Source organism: Penicillium macrosclerotiorum (genome assembly GCF_028827735.1).
Source record: "Penicillium macrosclerotiorum strain IBT 26536 chromosome Unknown utg000010l_segment0_segment0, whole genome shotgun sequence".
NCBI classification, from domain to species: domain Eukaryota; kingdom Fungi; phylum Ascomycota; class Eurotiomycetes; order Eurotiales; family Aspergillaceae; genus Penicillium; species Penicillium macrosclerotiorum.
The window spans coordinates 3,634,872-3,655,146 of NW_026643089.1; the positions used below are offsets into that span (position 1 = coordinate 3,634,872).

At 49.7% G+C, this 20,275-nt stretch overlaps 9 protein-coding genes across 9 annotated transcripts; 2 read left to right on the forward strand and 7 right to left on the reverse strand.

Annotated features, from left to right (window-relative positions):
* Nucleotides 1-68: 68 nt before the first annotated feature.
* Nucleotides 69-1,229, forward strand: N7462_010911 (uncharacterized protein; the record flags this gene model as incomplete). The annotated part of the gene is made up of 1 exon (XM_057082625.1): nucleotides 69-1,229. The coding sequence occupies one exon, from the start codon at nucleotides 69-71 to the stop codon at nucleotides 1,227-1,229; it is 1,161 nt and encodes a 386-aa protein (XP_056929665.1).
* Nucleotides 1,230-1,816: 587 nt separating this feature from the next.
* N7462_010912 (condensin subunit YCG1) lies at nucleotides 1,817-5,323 on the reverse strand (the record flags this gene model as incomplete). Its single annotated transcript, XM_057082626.1, has 3 exons — nucleotides 1,817-3,010; nucleotides 3,033-3,218; nucleotides 3,272-5,323. 3 exons carry the CDS (start codon nucleotides 5,321-5,323, stop codon nucleotides 1,817-1,819), a joined length of 3,432 nt encoding a protein of 1,143 aa, XP_056929666.1.
* A 249-nt stretch (nucleotides 5,324-5,572) lies between these two features.
* Nucleotides 5,573-6,752, forward strand: N7462_010913 (cysteine synthase A; the record flags this gene model as incomplete). The annotated part of the gene is made up of 2 exons (XM_057082627.1): nucleotides 5,573-5,687; nucleotides 5,755-6,752. The coding sequence occupies 2 exons, from the start codon at nucleotides 5,573-5,575 to the stop codon at nucleotides 6,750-6,752; spliced, it is 1,113 nt and encodes a 370-aa protein (XP_056929667.1).
* A 77-nt stretch (nucleotides 6,753-6,829) lies between these two features.
* On the reverse strand, nucleotides 6,830-8,024 carry N7462_010914 (putative sulfite oxidase; the record flags this gene model as incomplete). Its single annotated transcript, XM_057082628.1, has 2 exons — nucleotides 6,830-7,420; nucleotides 7,485-8,024. 2 exons carry the CDS (start codon nucleotides 8,022-8,024, stop codon nucleotides 6,830-6,832), a joined length of 1,131 nt encoding a protein of 376 aa, XP_056929668.1.
* Nucleotides 8,025-9,252: 1,228 nt separating this feature from the next.
* Nucleotides 9,253-9,495, reverse strand: N7462_010915 (TatD family; the record flags this gene model as incomplete). The annotated part of the gene is made up of 1 exon (XM_057082629.1): nucleotides 9,253-9,495. One exon carries the CDS (start codon nucleotides 9,493-9,495, stop codon nucleotides 9,253-9,255), a length of 243 nt encoding a protein of 80 aa, XP_056929669.1.
* Nucleotides 9,496-10,516: 1,021 nt separating this feature from the next.
* N7462_010916 (Major facilitator superfamily domain general substrate transporter) lies at nucleotides 10,517-12,055 on the reverse strand (the record flags this gene model as incomplete). The annotated part of the gene is made up of 3 exons (XM_057082630.1): nucleotides 10,517-10,800; nucleotides 10,850-11,882; nucleotides 11,939-12,055. Coding segments are annotated over 3 exons (1,434 nt in total), but the record flags the coding sequence as incomplete, so codon positions are not given.
* Nucleotides 12,056-12,898: 843 nt separating this feature from the next.
* N7462_010917 (translocation channel protein TIM22) lies at nucleotides 12,899-13,561 on the reverse strand (the record flags this gene model as incomplete). The annotated part of the gene is made up of 3 exons (XM_057082631.1): nucleotides 12,899-13,234; nucleotides 13,302-13,397; nucleotides 13,457-13,561. 3 exons carry the CDS (start codon nucleotides 13,559-13,561, stop codon nucleotides 12,899-12,901), a joined length of 537 nt encoding a protein of 178 aa, XP_056929671.1.
* Nucleotides 13,562-14,256: 695 nt separating this feature from the next.
* Nucleotides 14,257-15,861, reverse strand: N7462_010918 (DUF4048 domain-containing protein; the record flags this gene model as incomplete). Its single annotated transcript, XM_057082632.1, has 2 exons — nucleotides 14,257-14,467; nucleotides 14,534-15,861. The coding sequence occupies 2 exons, from the start codon at nucleotides 15,859-15,861 to the stop codon at nucleotides 14,257-14,259; spliced, it is 1,539 nt and encodes a 512-aa protein (XP_056929672.1).
* Nucleotides 15,862-18,106: 2,245 nt separating this feature from the next.
* N7462_010919 (STE20 family serine/threonine-protein kinase) lies at nucleotides 18,107-20,150 on the reverse strand (the record flags this gene model as incomplete). The annotated part of the gene is made up of 5 exons (XM_057082633.1): nucleotides 18,107-19,016; nucleotides 19,071-19,672; nucleotides 19,735-19,902; nucleotides 19,964-20,031; nucleotides 20,102-20,150. 5 exons carry the CDS (start codon nucleotides 20,148-20,150, stop codon nucleotides 18,107-18,109), a joined length of 1,797 nt encoding a protein of 598 aa, XP_056929673.1.
* Between the last annotated feature and the right edge of the window lie 125 nt (nucleotides 20,151-20,275).

Here is a 20,275-nt window from a genome sequence, read left to right on the forward strand (position 1 = left end):
TCGATCACAGAAAACAATACTTGACAAACAAATTAAGCATTAGTTTTTCTTTTCGAAGCTTCGTCGTCATGGTTTCAGCAAGCCAAACAAATATTGCACTCCTTGCCGGAACCATTCTGGGCGTCATCTCCTCTGCCCATGCTATTCCGGCGGGTTCGAGCTCATCGACTAGTAGTGGGCTGCCTACGACTGCGGCATACTTTGTCAGTGGTACAACCACAACCTTCGCTTCCACAACACTTAGTGCTACTGGAGCTGATGAGGGAGTCATTATTGTCAAAGAGACGGGGGTTGCTTATGTCAACGACTGCACTCTGATCAAGACTGGGGATTCGTCGGATGACAGCGAGAGTTCCTTCACCGACCTAAACGCCGCCGTTGGTGTGGAAACATATGGTACAATTTACATTACCGATACTAACATTACCACCAATGGTGGAAGTGCAAATGCTGTTCATACCTATGAAGATGGATCGGTTGTCTACTTGACAAACGTCTATATCCATGCCGAGGGCGATGGTTCGCATGGAATCTACACCGGAGGAGGTACAATCTATGGAACGGACCTCGAAATCTACACTTATGACGGCCACGGAAGTGCAATTGCTACCGACTCTGGCGGTGGTCTCATTGTGGTTGATGACTCTTCAGCATACACTTTTGGTGCTCTCTCGGCGCTAGTTTATTCCACAGGCAATATCACGGCCACCTCACTCACTGGTACTGCGGATATTGCCCCCGCCGCCTGCATTGATGGATCGAATTCATTCACACTCAAAGATCCGGTTATCACTTCTGGAACACAGAATAATGGCGTGTTTCAGATAGTCAGCACCGCTTCTTCCAGCAACACTGACAACACTGCTTATGCATATGTCACCGGCGGCTCTGTGGAAGAGACATACGGGACATACGGCTTGGTCTTTGTCTCTAATATCCAAGCCTATGTTTATCTCACTGATGTCGATCTTACGATCAAATCCGGAATTCTAGCAAATATTACAGCGGATAGTGAATGGGGCACCACTGGAAGCAATGGCGGCATCGCCTATCTTTATTTGACCGATATCACAGTTGAGGGTGATATTTACGTTGATGATTATAGTGAGGTTTATGTCTATTTAGTCGGATCAACATGGACAGGAGCGATCAACCCCCTAGATTCCTCCGGAACCTATTCTGTCTCGCTTGATTCCAGCAGCACTTGGACGCAGACCAGTGTTTCCTAGACGGGGGCAAACCAACTGGCTTACACATGGAATGCTTTGTCTCTCGCCCCAAGGGTAAGCAAAGCTGGGATTCAGTCAGAATCAACGTGGGCGGGGGTTAGACCGGAGAAACCAATGGAGGTAGTAGTTTCTCAAGAGATTCCAGAAGGATTCAATGAAAATTTCAGTCTCTTTTGTAGCCAATGGTTTGCAAAGTGCCCATGAAGGGAACAGTGTCCGAAGTGAAACGTAGTTCCCTGCTATAGGATGCAAGATGAGTAACTCCAGACGTTTTGATTTTTCGAGACGCAAATCCGCAATGCAAGAGCTTGCAACTTCAAGTCGAACAGCAGCCAGTAATAATATGGTTCTTAGATTACAAGGTCTGGAGGCATGACCCTAGGGATACATGCAACCGGAGCATCAGTTACCAGAAAAAAGATGAAAGAGCAAATGGAAAGGGAAATTCGGTCCGAGGAGAATGATCAACGAGAAATCATGTACAATTCAATTCGAGACAATCAAGCCAGCCTCCCGCCACCAATAAGTCCATCCACCCAGCAAAACCAGCCACCAACGCCGACATGAAAGCCAGGGAAAATTAGTCGTTACTCATCAGCGGTTTCCTCTTTGATAATGGTGCCCCGACTCGTATCATGATCATCTTCTTCGTCCTCTTCTATGATGCTAGGCTCCACGGCAACCGTATTGCGATTGAAAGTACCGCCTTCAACAGAAGGCCGAACACTGCCAGATCGGATACGACTGTCATCATTATCGCCCTCGTCCTCCTCCATGATACTTGGCTCCACAGAGAAATGGCGGCGGCTAGCCCCCGTAGGCTCCACAGAGCGTCGGACGCTCGCTGAGCGAACACTTCCAGCATCACTCTCAAGATCCTCGGTACCTGCACGAGGGCGGACGCTGGCAGCGCGGGCATCCTGAGCGACAGCGAGAATCTTGAGAATAGAATTCTTGCTCTTGACAAGGGCATTGCGACTGGAGGCCTCGGCGGCGAGGCCCTCTTCAATAGTCTGATCTAGAAGCTCCTTGACCTCCTGAGCCAATTGAAGGTTTTTGGGGTCAAACTCGATTCCAGTTGCACTGCGAATACTGCTTCGGAATTGGTCCTCGCCTTCAGGAGCTCGAGAGCCAGGGCGAGATGGCATTGTAGGAGCAGCGACGTAGAGCTTGCTTAGAAGTGAGAAGAGAAGCTTCCGTTCTTCCCGTGAGCAACGGTTGGGACCGGCACTGATGCCCAGAACACGCTCCAGAATGTCCTTAGTTAGAGCCATGTGCACCCATCCGCAGGTACTCGAGCTAGCCGAACCGCCGGCAAGGATACGTTCACCACCAAGACCGACAACACGGCGTTCATCAGTCCATTCTGAAAGCATGCCTAGAACGCCCGTCATGAGGGCCTTGATTTCACGCTCGCCAATGCTCTCGTCGATTTCACCGTCACTGTCCTCCTCGGCCTCTAACGAGTAGTGTTCCTCGGCTGCGTTTACCACGGCTCGAATAACAGGGACTGCCACTCGGCGCATGTGATGGGTGTTTTCCAAACGGGAATGGCAGTAGACAGGGAAGAAATATGCCAAAGCTTGACGAAGAGCTGGATTCTCGCGGGTTCGTGGATGAAAGAAAGATACCACAAGGTTCTGCAGGAGAGTCTCCACGGCGTTTTGATTGTATTCCTGGATTGCGGGTGGCACGTTCGGCCCAGACGGGGTGAACGTGCTGGTGAGCAAGAGCTTAGACAACGCGGTGGCTGCTCCCGACTGAACGCTAGGGGGAAGTGGCTTTCAGAGCTCGGGCAAAGACTTTGAGCAGGGGTTTTTGAATTGAAGGAGGTGTAACGGTTTCACCATCAGCCTGAGTTACCGGAGCAAGAAGTGAAGGGTGGGTCGTAACCATATCACAAATGATCTGGATGGCAGTCACTTGGAGGCCTTCGTGACCTTTACTATAACAATGGATGAAAAGAGTCATGTTCTCTTCAGCCAAATTCTAGATAGATAGTTAGCAGATATAACAACCTCAAACTAGAAAAAAAAACTTACCTTATCTAGCAGGCAGCACAGACCGAGACACAGAAGACCGCGTTCACGAATGGGGGCCTCATGACTGCGCACAGCGGGCACAACCAAGTTGTTCAACATTGTGACTAGGTTCATATTATGCTGTAAATTGCCCTCAACATTTTGAAGCATGCATTGAGCAATATGGAGACACTTCATATTGACCACAATTTCACGCAGAATTTTGGCCTTGGCCTCTTCCTTGTTGAATGGCAATTCGTCTTCACCTGGGGTTTCAGATCGGTGGCGACTGCTTGTATCATCACTGATTTCAGACTTTGCCGAGACAAAGCTATCCTCAGTGATGATAGTATCGTGAACCTCAGCAATGGCTTCAAGAACCACGCTGCAGAACTCGCTCTCGCCTGCAAGGTCAGGGCCACAGGCACAACGAAGAGTCTCAACCGCGAGCTTGGTACATTCTTCTGGGAGCTCTGGCACGGCCAAAGACTCTCTGAGGAGAGAGAACATTTTCCGTCGCCCAACTTCATCGCTGTAGTCTAAGGTGATCGCGATGTGCAGAAGCTGCTCAACAATGAATTCTTGTTCAACAGCATCTTCGTCATTGGCATCTCCTGTTTCCTTGGCAAGCTTTTTCCGCTGTAGAAGATCGGTTGTGTATTTAGAAAGGAAGTAAGCCAGTGCGGTTACAGTCGGCATCTTCTCATCTGCCAAGTCATCATACTTGCCTTCGTTCTCCACCCGACAGAAGTCATTGAAAGATCGGAGCAAGAAAGCTGACTCAGCGGTAAGGGATTCCCAGAAAGGCTCGTCAAAAACAACAGCCTCTCGGTAATCAGCCCGACCTTCCCAGAAACTGCGCATTGCTTCATGAGCAATGCCGCTTTCGACACCAGAATTGATCACATCGATTCTTTCCAGTAGTTCAAGAAGTGCATTTATATTAGGAGCCGAGCGGTGACCAGCGTTCTCGCCGTTGTTTGTGCCCGCGCAATCTTCCACCCAACGATCGTAAAATAACTTTCCGGTTGCCTTGCGAACGCTTTCATCGCGATCTCGCAAGCCCCACCGGAGCAGCTTTTCTCTCATTCCAAGAGAAAGATGACGGAAATCACCAAGTGTAGGCAAGAGTTTGGAATACAATGTACGTCTGGTCGGTGCATCGAGATCGCGGGCTCGTTCAAGGAGAGAGGGGAGAGTCGCTTGGGCTAGTGGGAGAGTAGCCAGGAGATTCTTTCGTACATCAGCACTGGTGTCATTTTGCATGATTTCAATCAATTTTTCGCGAAGGGCGGTCGAGCTGTCGTCATTGCTATCACCGTCATCTTCGTTTCCGGCGAGCCGTGCAAGACCAGTCACTGCCTGAACACGGATGGAAGATTCCTTATCATGAATCCGTTTCAGCAAGCCCTGCCTAATGGCGTGGTATAGTTCGTCATCGCATGATTCCAGCGTGTTGATAATATGTGAGATGATCTGGGTAGCACGGAATCGCACCACCTTATCTTTGGATGCAAGAATGGGTGTCATCAACGACACAAGACTCGAGGTCAAACGCGTGCTTGGATTTTCAACGGTAGATTGCATTTCATACTCGTCATCCTTCGAACCGAAAAGCTCAATGTCTTTGTCAAGGGCATGGGCCAGGAAAGCGTCCAGGAAACGCAGGACCCGGTCACCGACCGGCTCCGACTTCTTAATTGGAAGAATGCGAAGTATACAGCGGCCCACTTCCACATTGAATTCTTGCTCCGCCGGTGTCTGTTCTTCTGGGATCACAATCTCCTCCGGTTCCTGATCCTTGTTCTTCTTGTTCCTTTGAACGATTCCGGAGCAGATCTCCTGCAATTTGCGGAGACGCACCACCAGCTTCCTGTGTCCGGTTGTCGATCGCTGAGCATCAGCAAATATAGCGCATACATCGCGGCGGAGATTGGGCAATGTTGACGGGAGGGCGGGTTCTTCGGGGATCGCAAACGACGGGGTCACCGAGGGAGCGCGACCCGCGGAGGGCTGTGCCGATGACCTGCGCGTCGTGGCAGATGTCGAGCGTGCGGCAACTCGGCCAGGCATTATGGGCGTTGGTTGTCGATGCACAAGTTGTGAAAGGCAGAAAGCATCCCTATTGCGCGCAGATGAAAGGAAGAGGGGAGGTGTGGCGGCGGGCGGTAAACAAACAGCCCAAACGGGGAAAGACGATAAGGCGGCCCCGGGTCATGTGTTGCTGACTCATCCCGTCATCGGAGACCTTCGGCCGATGAGGTGATCGATGTTACTTTATTTCTAGCACTGATCTTTCGTATTGCATTGCATCTGCGTAAAATGTTTCGCCAAAGCATTCGGCGCTTTGGTACCACAGCCATTCGTGCTGCTGCCACCGAGTCCTATACCGCGCGAGTGTCTGGAGCACAGGGCGTTGTCAATGGACTGACCGAAGGTATGTAGAGCTGCGATGCGCTTGTTGAACTGCATGTTTCCAGAGCTGACCAATTCTTCTTGAGCAGCAATTGGAAACACTCCTCTCATTCGGCTGAAGAGACTCTCTGAAGAAACCGGTTGTAACGTTCTCGGAAAAGCCGAATTCCAGAACCCTGGTGGTAGCGTCAAAGATCGGGCTGCGCTCTTTGTGGTCGAGGATGCCGAGAAGAAGGGATTGCTTCGCCCAGGCGGCACGGTGGTTGAGGGTACCGCTGGTAATACAGGAATCGGTCTGGCACATGTGTGCCGTTCCAAGGGCTACAAATTGGTGATTTACATGCCCAACACCCAGTCCCAGGGCAAGATTGATCTGCTTCGGCTCCTGGGCGCAGAGGTATATCCGGTTCCCGCTGTCGCATTCGACAATCCAGAAAACTACAACCACCAGGCACGTCGCCATGCCGAGTCACTTGACAATGCTGTATGGACGAATCAGTTTGACAACACCGCCAACCGCCAGGCACATATCGAGACTACTGGCCCAGAACTATGGGCGCAAACTGCCGGCAAGATTGACGCTTTCACTTGCGCCACTGGTACTGGTGGTACCCTGGCTGGTATCACCCGTTACCTGAAGACTGCCAGTGACGGTCGTGTCAAGAGCTTCTTGGCCGACCCACCCGGCAGTGTTCTGCATAGTTATATCCAAAGCGGTGGTAAGCTGACTGACCGCTCTGGCGGTAGCATCACCGAGGGAATTGGCCAGGGACGGGTGACGGACAATCTTCAGCCTGATATTGACTTGTTGGATGGCTCTCTCAACATTTCCGACGAGAAAACCATTGAGATGGTGTACCGCTGCTTGGATGAGGAGGGCTTGTATCTCGGAGCCAGCTCTGCATTGAACGTGGTGGCAGCCAAGGAAGTCGCTGAGAAGCTGGGCAAGGGGAATACGGTTGTGACAATCCTCTGTGACGGTGCATACCGGTATGCTGATCGCTTATTCTCCAACACTTGGCTCCAGAGCAAGAATCTACGAAGCGCGATCCCCAAGCATTTGGAAAAGTACATTGTGTTGCCTTGAGTTTAGGCATATGTTTTAAGTGTGAATATAGATTCATAATATTTTCTCAATTCAATTGACTTGAGATCATGTTACTATTACATGACCGTCAAATTGGTTGTTCGACCATACCCGTTATATCCCATCCCTCGCAAATTCCACGTTGAATGCGACCGCTGCATATTTCCACCAGCATCACTTGCACGGCTAATTATCTCTCTTTTTTGTCCAGGGGCCAACCTGACGTCTGCAGTCCATAATGCCCAGCACCATCTTGATGTATAGGTTGAAGCATTGAGCTTGGCGTTGACCCATGATCGACCTTGATCCCCAGAAACCTCCACACAAGTGATTGGCCCATCTGCGCCTTGAGGAACTGCATATCCTTTGACCTTCACTGTACCGGTTGATGGGAGATAGACATATTCACCCTCAGCTGGAATTGCAATAACGGAATTGATTGGTGTATCGTACATTGGCGATGTTCTTGACCGGTGTTTTTCGGCCGACTCCTCGTTGACAGCCTCGGGAGGGAGAATTTTATAGTCATATTGTTGATAGAAATTTGGAGACTCCTTGGCTTGAATGGTGATGCGATCAAGCCATTTGACCCAACGAGCACCAGTGATACCAGGTAGAACGACACGAAGAGGATAGCCATGATTTGCAGTCAGGGGGCCATCATTTACCTAGACTTTTAGCCAAAGACCCAGCTTTCAGGGGAATGAAAAGAAAATCATGTAAACTACTCACTTTCAGTGCAATAATAGCGTCGCAATCCTCTCGTAAACATCTCTCTAGTGTGACACTTGATCCAAACCAGTGATCTTCCTGGCAGCGAACCTGATAGCATGCAAAAGCCACATGTATTTCATGGCTCTTTTGAATCACATCATCGCCTAATCCCGTACGAAGTAGTACATCACGTATACGAGGGCCTTCCCACTTGCAGTTCATGACTGCTCCATCTCCCCAATCAATACCTTCCACTTCACTCAATCGAGTACGCATGGTATGGCGGCGGTTTCCTGCACACTCAAGCGCACATGTCACCTCATGCTGAGCAAAATCGGAGCGAAGCTGGTCTGCAGAGAAAGAAAGAGGCGTTTTGACAAGACCATCAACTCGAACAAAGTGCTTATCAGCACAGATATGTGGGATCGGGCCGTGGTTGCGATCATAGCTTAGATCTTGGGGCGTGATGAATCTGAAATTAACCTTCAGGTTAGAATATGTTGAGACTGCGAATTTTTTGGGGAAAGGTTTGATCATGTCATGGAAGTACCAGTGCATTTGCTTACTGATTAATTAAACCTTGCACTGGCGGCTCCCGGTTCAAAGGGTTAGCTGAGGAGTAATCCAGCTGCTTGGTTTCGTCGACAGCACAGTAAGAAATCAGATCCATCTGGGAATTTTTTGGAAAAAAATTCATACACCTCTTTCTTTTCTGAATTTTATTAGCCGTGCAAAATTTGGATGACGATGGCCCACCTCTAGACTCTTTGCCTTGTTACGTCACAATGGTTTCAGCAACTGAAATCCGTACCTTGGAAGTATATTTAACCGATCTCTTTTAGCAGAAGGGCATGTATTTGTAATGACTTATTTGATATTTAAAAAATTAACTATCTGTGAATGGTGGATCTCCGAAGCAAAGCCTACCTTGGGGCAAGATGGTTTCCATGTTTAAGGGGAAAGACTACTTCCTTTCCAAGCACTAAACGATGAGCTTTGGCCACTATGCAATGCTCATTTCGCCTTGCTCGGATAAACTTCATAATCAGGATCTGTCTTCGTAGTACCTGCCCTTTATTGTAACACCATGTTTTTGCTTTTATGTCTACCATGAACATGAATACAGTACAGTACAGTTCTGCACATCTCATTTTACTCATCATCTCAAAACATTCTTCTCATGAGGCAGTGGGCGGCTCCAACCCCCTTCAAATCTTCCACCAAATGCGGGCACCTGGCCGCTTTCGTCGATGTTATGATTTAAAAATTTTTACACGAGGCTTTAGATAGATCTAGAAAAAGAAGAGTCTACCAGAACATGCGGCAACTATTCTTCCATGCAGCCTCGACAATCTCCTCCATTGTCACTTGTTTTATCCCGGCTACCACTAAACCAACTGGCTCAATGTTGCGGCTCTCATTTCGATTTTTGACCATTTGTCCTCGAATGAACTTGTTGTGCTTTCGGCTTGGTGGCAAGGGCCTTGCTGTCGCCAGGTATGTTTCAATTCTTGGGTCGTTGCTCACAACATTACACCACGGTGCATCTGTCTCGAACTGCAATCTTTACAAAGGTATATGCTTGACCATTTCAATCTGCTCTTCTGTCCGACAGGAGATGCTATTCACGCTAATCTCAAGGCCTAGCTACACCAAACGAAGCATTTCGTCTTTGGTGCTAGCGAAGGAATGAATTAAGTTACCCCGTGGCAACCTGGAGAGATATGATTCTATGATCGAGATTAAATCTATAACAGACTCCCGGGCATGCAAAAAAAAGTGGCAATTAGAAGTGAGTCGCTAGCTCCAACCGGTCTCGGAAGGCACGACGCTGTATCTGTTTGTCCGCAGGATCAACAAAGACGTAGTTGAGACCAATTTCCAAAAATGCTGCTAGTGGTGTGGATTCCTCGGCGAGCAGCATTTCTCCCATCTCCTCTAGAGAATCAAGATATGTGGTCTTGTTTCCTCGGCATATTTCTCCGTCGAATAGCTCACTAGCATGGTATGGATGCACGCCTAGCGTCATTTTGCACATTGTCGAGGAATTTCTCATTGGTTGAGCCATCGTTCACCCGGAATACACCAAAGGGCGGGACTGACTTCGTCGGCTGAGGCGTAAACGGACAGGTTCACACGGGTCTCCGGGGACAATGATTCGGGGCTTGTTCTACTGCAAGAGTATGGAAACTAAAATATTTTTTAGATGAAATATATGGCCACCAGCAAAAGCTAGTCATACACCCGTCATTCCTGGCGATTGCCCTTTTTTATTTGGACCGGATGCATGTACCCGCCCACATTGCCTTGAGGTTGGGTACGTGCACCCGAGACCAGTTTGTTGAAGAACCGTGGTAGGGTTGCCAAAGACCCTCTCCTGAGACTATCACTGAGCACAGGAAGAACACACTAATTTGTATCTATACAGTATATCACAGTATTCTTCTTGGTTGACATTCATGATTATCGCTGTACTTCTGAGCATTACAGTAAAAGATCCCGTGTGGTTACAGTGCCTCCTGGTCAGTCAAGCATTGAGTAATATCACGAGCGTGCAACTCATAGATAGCTTGCTGATGCAGCCTATGTAAATCATTGGCATAATGCGCAGTGCCGCCTTTGCTGTTCCCTTTCGTCACTCGCTGTATAGGAATCTCCGCAAAGTTTGAACCAGTGCTCGGTACTAGATATTGAACCAGGGCGCTCTACGGCAAGCCTGAGATGCAGGCAGGCTGAGATGGATCAACGAACAGACCAACAAACCATCGCACACCACGATAGAGGGAGGCCTTCCAGAAGAAAACAGAAAATATTTCAGCCAAGATCCAGCTAGAGATAGCTCGTGAAATACTATACGTGATCATAGCTTATAAATAATATCAAGTATCTTTGCATTGAACTTTGATGCTGAAAAATCTATTGCCTCGCCAAAACACCAAAAGCAGAAGATCCATTTACCCGAACTCTCCAAGGTATCAGTTCAAAGCATTGTTCGTCGCGATTTTATATATTTTATCTGTACAGGCTTAGCAGTCGTTTCTCAACTCACGCAAGTAAAAAGTGTAGGATGAGCCACTCACCACAGGAATTATACCGCTCAAGTGTATGATACCAAGTATAAGGGTGCATCCTGCCCACCCAATGTTTTTGAAGGCTAGCCCGGCAATCAAAGGTCCGAACATTTGACCAGCTCCAACCATTATGTCAAAAAGCATGTAGCCTTGTGCGATAGCATCTTTACCTTGATAAATTTCTGGTTGGGCTTCTTGGAGATCGGCAATCGCCAAGGGAATCTCGGTGGTCAATGCAGTCAGCGATGCATTGAAACCGACTCCTTGAAGGCTTGTTAGCAGCAGAATTGCATCTTTATGAAGCTTTCTTACCTATTATTAGAAGCAAAATGCAGATCAGGACCTTGTGACCGATGCTATTCTGTTGCACCAAGGCCAGAAGCGCAAGCGTCGGCGCAGTAAGCCCAAGACCGCATAAAGCGGTAAATCGGGTTCCTTTTTGGTTCACTAGTAGACCAAGTAATGGAGCGGCAAGAGATGGAATGGTGATATTGAGGAAGATAGCACCCGTGGCGGCGGAATTCCAATGAAACGTGCTCTTCACCATGATCGGCAGAACAGCATCCATGGAACTCACCAACATCGACTGCAAAGCACACCCGTAAAGTGCCGCCATAATTCGAGGGTTCCTCAAAAGACCGAAAGTAATAGTAGCCCAAGATACCTCTTCCTCCGGTGACAGATATATACTATTAGGCGGTGACAATAACGACGTTGTAACGGAGGAATCAGTCTCCCCAGGACTGATCTGACGGGGTTGCTGGGTCAAGGCCCTATCCGGGAACGACTCATAGGACGACGTATTAGGCTCTCCGTGAATTGATTGGCTTTGATACCCTTCGGCAGTCTTTCGGTCAATGATTAGAAGAACACCAACCAAGTCAACCGCGACGATTGTCATGCCCATTATGAAGACAGGGTAGAAGCCTGCCTTCTCATAAACAATGCCTCCCAAAGTTGGTGAGATCATGACCCCAAAATTCATTCCAGATAGACCAAATCCGATCATCGGTCCCAGATCAGTTTCATCGGCAGTTTCAACCAGAAGCGTTAGACCCGCGGCGTAGATGATGCCAGCAGAAATTCCCTGAAATACTCGTGCTACAACGATTATCCACGGAGCTGTGCCAAGCATGAACAAAAGTGTAGCGCCGAAAGCACAGCCCAACCCGACTATGAAAGGTGTCTGACAGGCTTTCGATCTTTTTATAAGCCACCCTGCTAGCGGGGCCCCAACTACCAGAGCAGTACCAAAGACAGCCAAAGACAGGGATGTCCAAAAGGGAAGATCGGACTCGGAAACTCCAGAGCGTGCAGTTAGCGAGAATGGGAGAACAGCTACAACCTAGGTTCCGTATGGTCAGTCAATAAATAGACTGGAATAACATCAGATTCACTCACAATTCCATACAAAAATCCATCCGTAAAGGTGGACATGAAAACAGCCAGACCGATCATTGATTTTGAGGAGCGCCATTCTAGGAGCCAGGGCTCTCGAGGCAGCACATCATGTACCATCGCGGGTAAACAGTGCTAGTGAGCAATGAAGATATGAATCAAAAAGGGTTTTAATCCGGGGGGGGGGAGTCAAATTAAATTCCTAGAGAAGTGGGGTGTTTCGAAAAAGGCAATATGCTCTGAAAACTAAAAAAGCAACATGAGTTGTACGGCTGAATGACTTTGATGATTGATAATAAATGAAACAAAGTAATTTTCAATAATAAGAGTAGTATAGTGTAACAGGCAGGATAGAGCACTACATGAAAGCAGCTAGAATGCGATTGTATCTTACGTAGAATCCATCTCGTTTCCTTCTCATAAATGCTAGATTTCAACGGTAGCAAGGATATTATTGAACGGTCAAACAAGGCCGGCGGGATGGTTTTTACAGGTTATAGTTGAGGTTACTTGGTCGGTAAAACATATTAGAATAGTCATATTGCCTTCATCTGATAGATTGAACCAAAATGAATTGACCCTGAAGATTCACAGCTTTCTATCAGATGATGATTGTGATATATAGTACAGTTGGTGGGGAGATTCCATACAAATAAAGTAAAGTGACAAAATGTCCATCTGACATCAAGAGCCAAACTGGGAGGTGAAAATGCCACAGGCAAGTCGGCTTTGAACCACAGCCAGCAATATAGTCATTCCGAGTGGGTATTGGCAATTGTGTGAGAAAGTATTGCACAATTCAAAAAACAACAAAACGCCATTTATGCTTCCGTTCTATCCCAATATTCGCCGAGTGCCGTAAGAAAATGTACAGGTCGATAAACAAAGATGCAATCGAGGTATCGATAAAACAGGGGAGACGAATGAAACTCGTCTAAGTGAAGACAACCAGCATAAGAGGGTTTATTCCTCGGAGGGCATACGCATGTAGGCATCAATGGCAGCACTGAATGCTGCGAAACCGGCGCAGCCAAAGGCAGCTGCCTGAGGCCCGGCCTTCGCGCCCAGAATACCGCCAGTCAAACATCCAGCCGCGACGCTGTTGGTCAAATCGTTCTTCGCACGGAGACCCTCGATGCAGCACTCGGTTCCGGAATAAAGCGCACCAACGATACCGAAGTTCTTCGCAGACGACCAGGAACGAGTCCCCATATCCTTGAAGCCGCGGCGGACCTGGTCGCGCCAGGGGAGGTTGGCGATTTCACGGCCTTGGGGAGTAAGGGGAGAATCGTAGGACATCTGGAAGGCGGGAAATAGGTTAAATCTGGATCACAAGAAAATAAACGGGTAGTCTGTTTATACTCACACTGGCCATGAAAAGACCGAAAGCACCACCGAGGGCGAATCCCATCGTACCGGAGATGACCGTTTTCATAGGGCACGACTCCATACCAGCTTGCATCTATTCATAGCTTGTTAGGAGAATCGAAAGAAGCAGACGGCACAAATATTCTAGCATACCATCTTGACCATAGCTTGCTCTTGTTCACTCATTCCAGCTGTCTGAGGGTTTGTGCCGGCCGCACCCATAGCATTCGCCGACGGGGTCATACCCGGGAAACTCATGGTGAGTTGTCGTCGATGTAATTTAATCCGAGGTTGGGAGAGAAGACAATTTGCCGATATCCAGAGACAATAAAAAGAGCAGCTTCGCAACAACGAGGAGGTTGGGTAGAATATCCCTTGAGACAATGCCAAATCAAATAAATCGAGATATCGAGGTCCGGAGGTCTTGCGGAGATGGCGACTCGCGCAAATTTAATTTTGCGGCAACCGCGAACGACCCTTGGCGCAGTTTTCACGTGACCTCTCGGGAACTAATCGTGTTGTATGCACTGTGCTTTCGAACAAGAGGTGTTGAGAGACTTGGAAAGGAGTAGTGGATGAATGAGAATCATAATTTAGATGTGAGTCAATTTATCGAGATTGAGTTCGTTTATAGAAAATTGTTCTAAGTCGCCTGTCAAGAAAGCCGGGTAAAGAAGAAAGATAGTGACACGGTAGAAACCCAAAAATGTCAAACTACTCAAGGCAAAAAAAAAGAAAACAACGCTCTCGTAGGTTGAACAAGTCGTAGCCCTGCATAATTCCGTGGATGGTGTGTTCGTGCCAATTCGTCCAACGGAGACCCTCGAAGTCGGGGCCGAAGAAGGAAATGGAGGGAAAAGAAGATGTGATAGTATATACATAAGAGGTAGGTTGGAGAAGGTAGAAAAAGAGAAGAGAGAGAGAGAGAAAAAGAAGCAGCACGGGCCCATTCCTTAGTCCTTTTTGCTATTTTTGCCTCGGCTGGACGACGAAGAAGAGCCTTTCCGCTCGGGGGAAGGAGAGAGGCTTCGCTCCCATTCTGCCATCAGGTTGGAGGCGGTCCGTTGGAGCTTCGAGGGGGCTAATTTGGTGATGGCCGGCCACGGGATGCCTTCGGTGACGCTGGGATCAGGCGCGGCGGAACTGGAGTTCCAGTCGCCAAAGCTAAGGAACGGGCGTCAGCGCATAACAAGGTTGTCATAGATGAAATCAGGAAAAGTCGCAATGTACCTGGCACTCGTTCGCGGGCTGCTGCCCTGCGTGATGGGCGACTGGTCGTGCTTCGAGGACTCGACCGTTGATCGACTGGATGAAGGAGTATGTGTCACCTTCGACGCCGGTAATGGAGTGTCCCACATGTCCCAATTCTCGGCTGTGTCATCCTCCACTTCGGCTGGATTGTTGGAGCGGCGATCGAGGTGCCCGTGTTCTTTCGCGCCCCGAGGGGTCGTGGCGGCGTTGTTGTTGTTGTTGTTGTTGTTGCTGTTGTTGTCGGCGGGGCTGCGGCGAGCGCCTGGAGACATCTGCACTGGTGAATCAACCCCGAATTCATGCCAGAAAGACGTAGATATGTCGACCGGTGTGGTGTCTTTACCAGATGATGTCTCGGCCGCCGCCGCCCCTCTACCCCATGATGATGATGATGATGATGATCGTGAAATGTTTCCTCCAGCTGACAATCGATCCCGGCTTCGCGATTTGGCCAACGAATCTCGCTTCCGCGCGCTAGATGGTGCTAATGAATTGGGCGGTGACATGGTCCGGGATTCTGTTGCGTTGATACCTTCTTCGCCGACCGTAGCTTGTCGAATATCCTCAAAGAATGTCCACAGACCCTCCCGTAGATCTGAGGCCATCTGCTTCCCGGTGCGTACCAAGGCCTCGCGAGACGGAGGTGGCATCGTCTTTCGCCACTGGGCCAGCAACTGCTCAGGAATTTGGCTCTCATCGGTCGGTGCCCCAACGGTAGGCACATTGTTGCGCTCGACAGACGGCAGGGTCGCCGACCGAGGAGTACGACCGACGCGGTCGGGCTCAGACGGGCCGGATCCGCCCATAGAAGAGCTCGAGGCAGTCACTGGAGACAGCAATGACAGTGTTCGGGCATGGGAGCCTTGGAAGACCCGCCGGCCGTTGGCCGAGATGGTGGTTCCGTTGGTGGGAGCTGCCCGAACGCTGGTGCGTCGTTCCAGTTCCCGACTGATTCGTTCCTGTGATACGGACGAGCTGGCCACAGAGCTTATGCTTTGTTCCCGGCCATGTGAATTGCTCGGCCCCTCCGGGGTATGGAAGTCCGGTGAACGGAGGGGTATCAGCGGCTCGGCATGATGGCTGATCTCGGTGCGTTTTCTGGATTTTTCGGACAACGCCCACTGTTTCTTGAGTGTTGTTAGGTCGGCTTCGGCCCGCTGCAGCTCCTCACGAAGCTCCAGCACCCGCCGCTCCTGCGAGGCAATGGCACGGAGAAAATCGTAGCCATCATCGTCAACATCAAACGGCATCGGCGTCCCCGCGGTGCCGGGGGAGGGGCGAGCGGACGACTGCGTCACGGGGGTCATCGAGCCTGGCGAGGACACCCCACTGGGATCGGAGGTGGCAGGTGGCGGCTGGTCCAGCGGGATGTTTATGGGAAAGTTCAAGGTGAGGCGCTTGGAATGTCGAGCACCGAGGCTGGCACGAGGGGGAAGGGAGGACCGTTTTTTCTGCAGAAGTGATGAGGACCGAGAGAGCGGTTGGGAGGGTTTGTCCGAGACCGTCTCCGGTTGGATTGGAGAGTCGACGGGCGAGCCCGAAGTCTGGAACGCATCCGGCAACGTGTGGTGGGCGTGGTCGCCCGTTCCGGGGGAAGCTCCATGGTGGACCAGCCAACAGGGAGAAGGCGAGTAATCTATATGGACAAGAAGGGCATGGAGGAGAGGAAAGTAACGAATGACGAAAGGACACAATGGAGAACGGAGAATGGAGAACGGAGAACAGAGAAATGGAGAAATGAATATGTACACTGTACAGGAGGTAGGTGGAAGGAAGAAAAAAAAAGGTTGGAGGTCTGGACGTTCTCCTGAGTCCGTCAAGCCGCGTCCGAGTCCACAGCGGGTCCCAGCGACGTGCCACGAGTCGGTGTTTCAGGGGGAGTCGAGCACTGGCCCGCTCGCGCCTGGAAAGTCCTATACTCCGTCCAGCAGATCAAGCAGGCATGCACAGCAGCACAGACGGAGGATGGCTCAGGGACTGTTCTGGAGCGATCTCAGTCGTCTGCAATTACTGCTGCATGAGGACTTCCAGAATTGGCCCCGACAACGCCGTGGCAAGTCCTATAGACCACTTTCAACGAGTCAAGCCATCCGTGGACTCCCCGGATTTGGTGGATCGGCGCTGGTTCAGCGAATCAACAGGGGTGCTTTAATTACGCCCCCGCAGCCAAACTCCCTTTGAGCTGCCCGCGTCCAATGCCCAAAATACTTCTAGAGGTCGTGTGCAGTCTCGCTCCGTTTTATCAGTGTGCCAAAGCCATGCAGAGACTAAGGCAGTACCTAGAGTGCGTCAAGTCTCATTAGCAAGTCTCCCCAAGACACAATGCCTCACGGACACGTAATGCGGGCAAGGCTGGTTATACAACAAGCACACGGTATAGTTCGTGGCATGCTTTTATGCACTCAAGATGCAATTGGCCTTGCGGGTGAATTTTCAATGGTGGCTAGAGCCAACTACAGAATCCAATTCCTGATCCATGACCATCCATGATGAATGGTCCAATGGGATCGTAGTGACCGACAGATAAGAGGGCTAGATCAGAGAGCTGGGCCAAATCCGTTATCTTCTCAGTCTACACATTGCGATCTCTTCCTTCCTTAAATAATTGTTAGTTCAATTATCCTGCCTGGTCTGTGATTATCAACTACGAACTAGAGTGGTTCCTAACTACATGAATTGTTTATTCGGGGATATCTTACGTAGGCAGCTCCGCTGTGGCTTCAACCAAATTCTCCATTCGGGTTAAACCCATGTGTCCTAACGGTTGGGAGAACACTCTAACAATCAAGGAAGGGTAGTAAGAATCATCACGACATGTCAGAGTGGAGCGGCTTCGTTGGATTTTGGATGTTGAGTTGTGGGTTTTCTGGCGAAAAATCTTCACCAACATTTCAACTCATGCCGCGCAACTTAATGAAGAGATTATTGCAAATCTCAAGCGATGTCAACCGGAGACATTGTGAACATTATGATTGCTAGATATTCCATCACAGAATTTATTTTCATTGAAAGTTAAACTGTCCACGAAGATCTTTAGAGACATATTGCACAATTGAAAATCCCCCTTGCTCACAACCAATACAAAGCAAGCAGGGAGGTAGAGCGTGACAAGGGAGTATTTAAATGACAGTAGCAAAAGAAAGGCTCTCTATGTATGGAGGAAACAAAGCAGATAAACACCAAAGCCCCGGCGAGACATGTCGAACCTAATCATAGGTCCATCATGCCGCGGAAGACAGGCAAGAAAAAAAGAAAAGTTGCAAAAATCACACACAATGTACCAAGGAATATTACACCAGATCATCATAATCAGTCAGAACTCCGGGGACCCGTCCCATCATAGAATCAGGAAGTGAACATCACAAGCAGAAAAGAACGGACACCAAGGATGCAAGACCGGCAGGCTCGGAATAAGAAAAGAACGCAAGGAGGGGGTTATACAAACAGAAACGCCAGAATGTGGTCTATACAACGAACGTGAAGAAAGTTCGAGACAGCAAAAATCAAGTGCGGGCCAAAGGGGCCATTATACTGAGAAGAGAAGATCATCTTCTAGATTCCCCAGCGATTGCGAAGCCCCTCAGCCCAGCGTTGGTAGAGTACATCAGATAGTTGTTTGGTGTGTTCCATCCCGGGAGTGTTTTGGCCGGGTAGGTTGAAAAGAGGTGGAGATTGGGATTGGGGGTCAACCACATGCGTCGACTGCCGGCGGCGGTGGCTCTTCAGGTGCGGGTTGTTCTGTGCCAATACAAGGCGGGGGCGAGACGGGGAATCAGGCTGAACAGGCGCCGCAGGGACTAAAACAGCAAGGCGAGGATCTGCTTGAAGGCGCTCATTCATTGTTCGGATGATATGATAGAGACCCTCAGGATCGACCATTTCCAGATCACTCCAAGCCTCGGCCAGCCGAGAAATAGCCTCACGCTTCTCACCGTCTCCAGTGGTGGCAAGAACCTCCTGGCAGGAGAGACCGACAGCTTTGCTGTATGCACGCCGTCCAATTTGGGCTTCTTTGCTTGCAAGCTCAGATGACATCGTTTTCGGGCTGGTGTTCTCGTCAAAGCCAGGGGGAACCTTCGGATGCGTAGGCTCATGGGGAACCTTGTCCGAGACTCGACGAAATTGTCGAACAGTTGATGGACTGTTACCAAAGCTTAGGTCTAACCCCAATGGTTGCTTGACCCCGCTGGATCGCCTCTTGGTATTGGCCCGTCGAATGGATGGCGATCGATCGACATTGGGAGTGCGTCGCACAGTCGAATTGGCCTGGTGCTTTGGTGGAGGTGGCGGTTGAGAAATTTGCATATCCTTCAGTAGCTCGGCCGGATCGGCATCGTCTTCTTCCTCGTCGAGGGTGGACCAGTCCTTCCCCTTAGGCACCCACATAGTTGGAGCTTTGACAGTATCAAAGACCCAATCCTCATCGTCGTCACCTGATGAGATAGGCTTTGTAATAGTGTTACTGAAGAGAGAATTTGTTAGCAAAGGATTCTCATCAACGGTACAGGTAACTTACAGAGACTCTGCATAGTACTTCACATCCTTGGACACTCCGCGACCAGCGTCCCAGTCCTGCTTACGCTGAACCAGCTCCTGTAGTGCCTCTGTCTTGCCTGCATTGCGAATGAATTTATGCCGTAGAAGCTCCTTCGCACTAGGCCGGCGATCCGGATCCTTAGTCAGACATTGGGCAATAAAGTCCTTGAAGGTGTTGCTGTAGTCATTGCCCTCCAGCCGCGGCGCAGGCTGCTTGGGGATAAGGAAGAGAACCTTCATCGGGTGTGTGCTGGCATGGGGGGGCTCGCCATTGATCATCTCGATTGCGGTAATACCCAAAGACCAAATATCGGCCTTGAAATCGTAGCCAGCCTGCTGAATTACCTCCGGCGCCATCCAGAATGGAGTTCCCACGAATGTATTGCGCTGAGACTTGATGTTGACCAATTGCGCTGCGACGCCAAAGTCGGCTAGCTTGACCTTGCCGGTATTTGAGAGCAGAACGTTCGCGGCTTTGACATCACGGTGAATTTTTCCTTCGGCGTGCAGGTATTCCAGGCCTTGTAACAATTGTTGGCAGACAATCGCAACATGCGCTTCGTTGAAGACCCCTGGTTTCAACTGCGGAGCGGTCAGTCATCACGGGCTTTTGTAATATTCGCATACAGAGATACTCCACGTACAAGATCAAGACAGGATCCTCCCCCCAGATATTCCATGACAATCCAGAGCTTGTGGCCTTTCAAGAAGCTCGCTTTGTATTGCGTAACAAATGCACTAGCGCAAGTGGCCAAAACAGAGATTTCCTGCTGAATCTCTTGTATATCATCTTCACTTGACTCGAGATCGATCTGGGAGGGCGCATGAAGTCAATTGGGGGCTCTTCGGAATCTTCGGACGAGAAATGCGTACATGCTTTACCGCGACAATCTCGCCGGTAGTTTTGTCAATTGCTTTGTAAACCGTGCCAAAACTTCCGCCTGTAAATCACGACACAGGGTCCGGAGGTTAGCACGTGCAGGGAAATCAGTAGTAGAACTGGTCACTTACTTCCCAACTCCTCCATCACCTGGTAACGGCTCGCCATATCGTCCGCCATGGTTGCGCAACGATCGGACCCAAATAGCGACTCCGGTCGGACAAGGCTGTAACGGACTTGACGGTGCTCATCCAGGGGCTCAAAGAAACCCGAGAGCTTTGCAATTGAGCGGGGAGCTAGTAAAA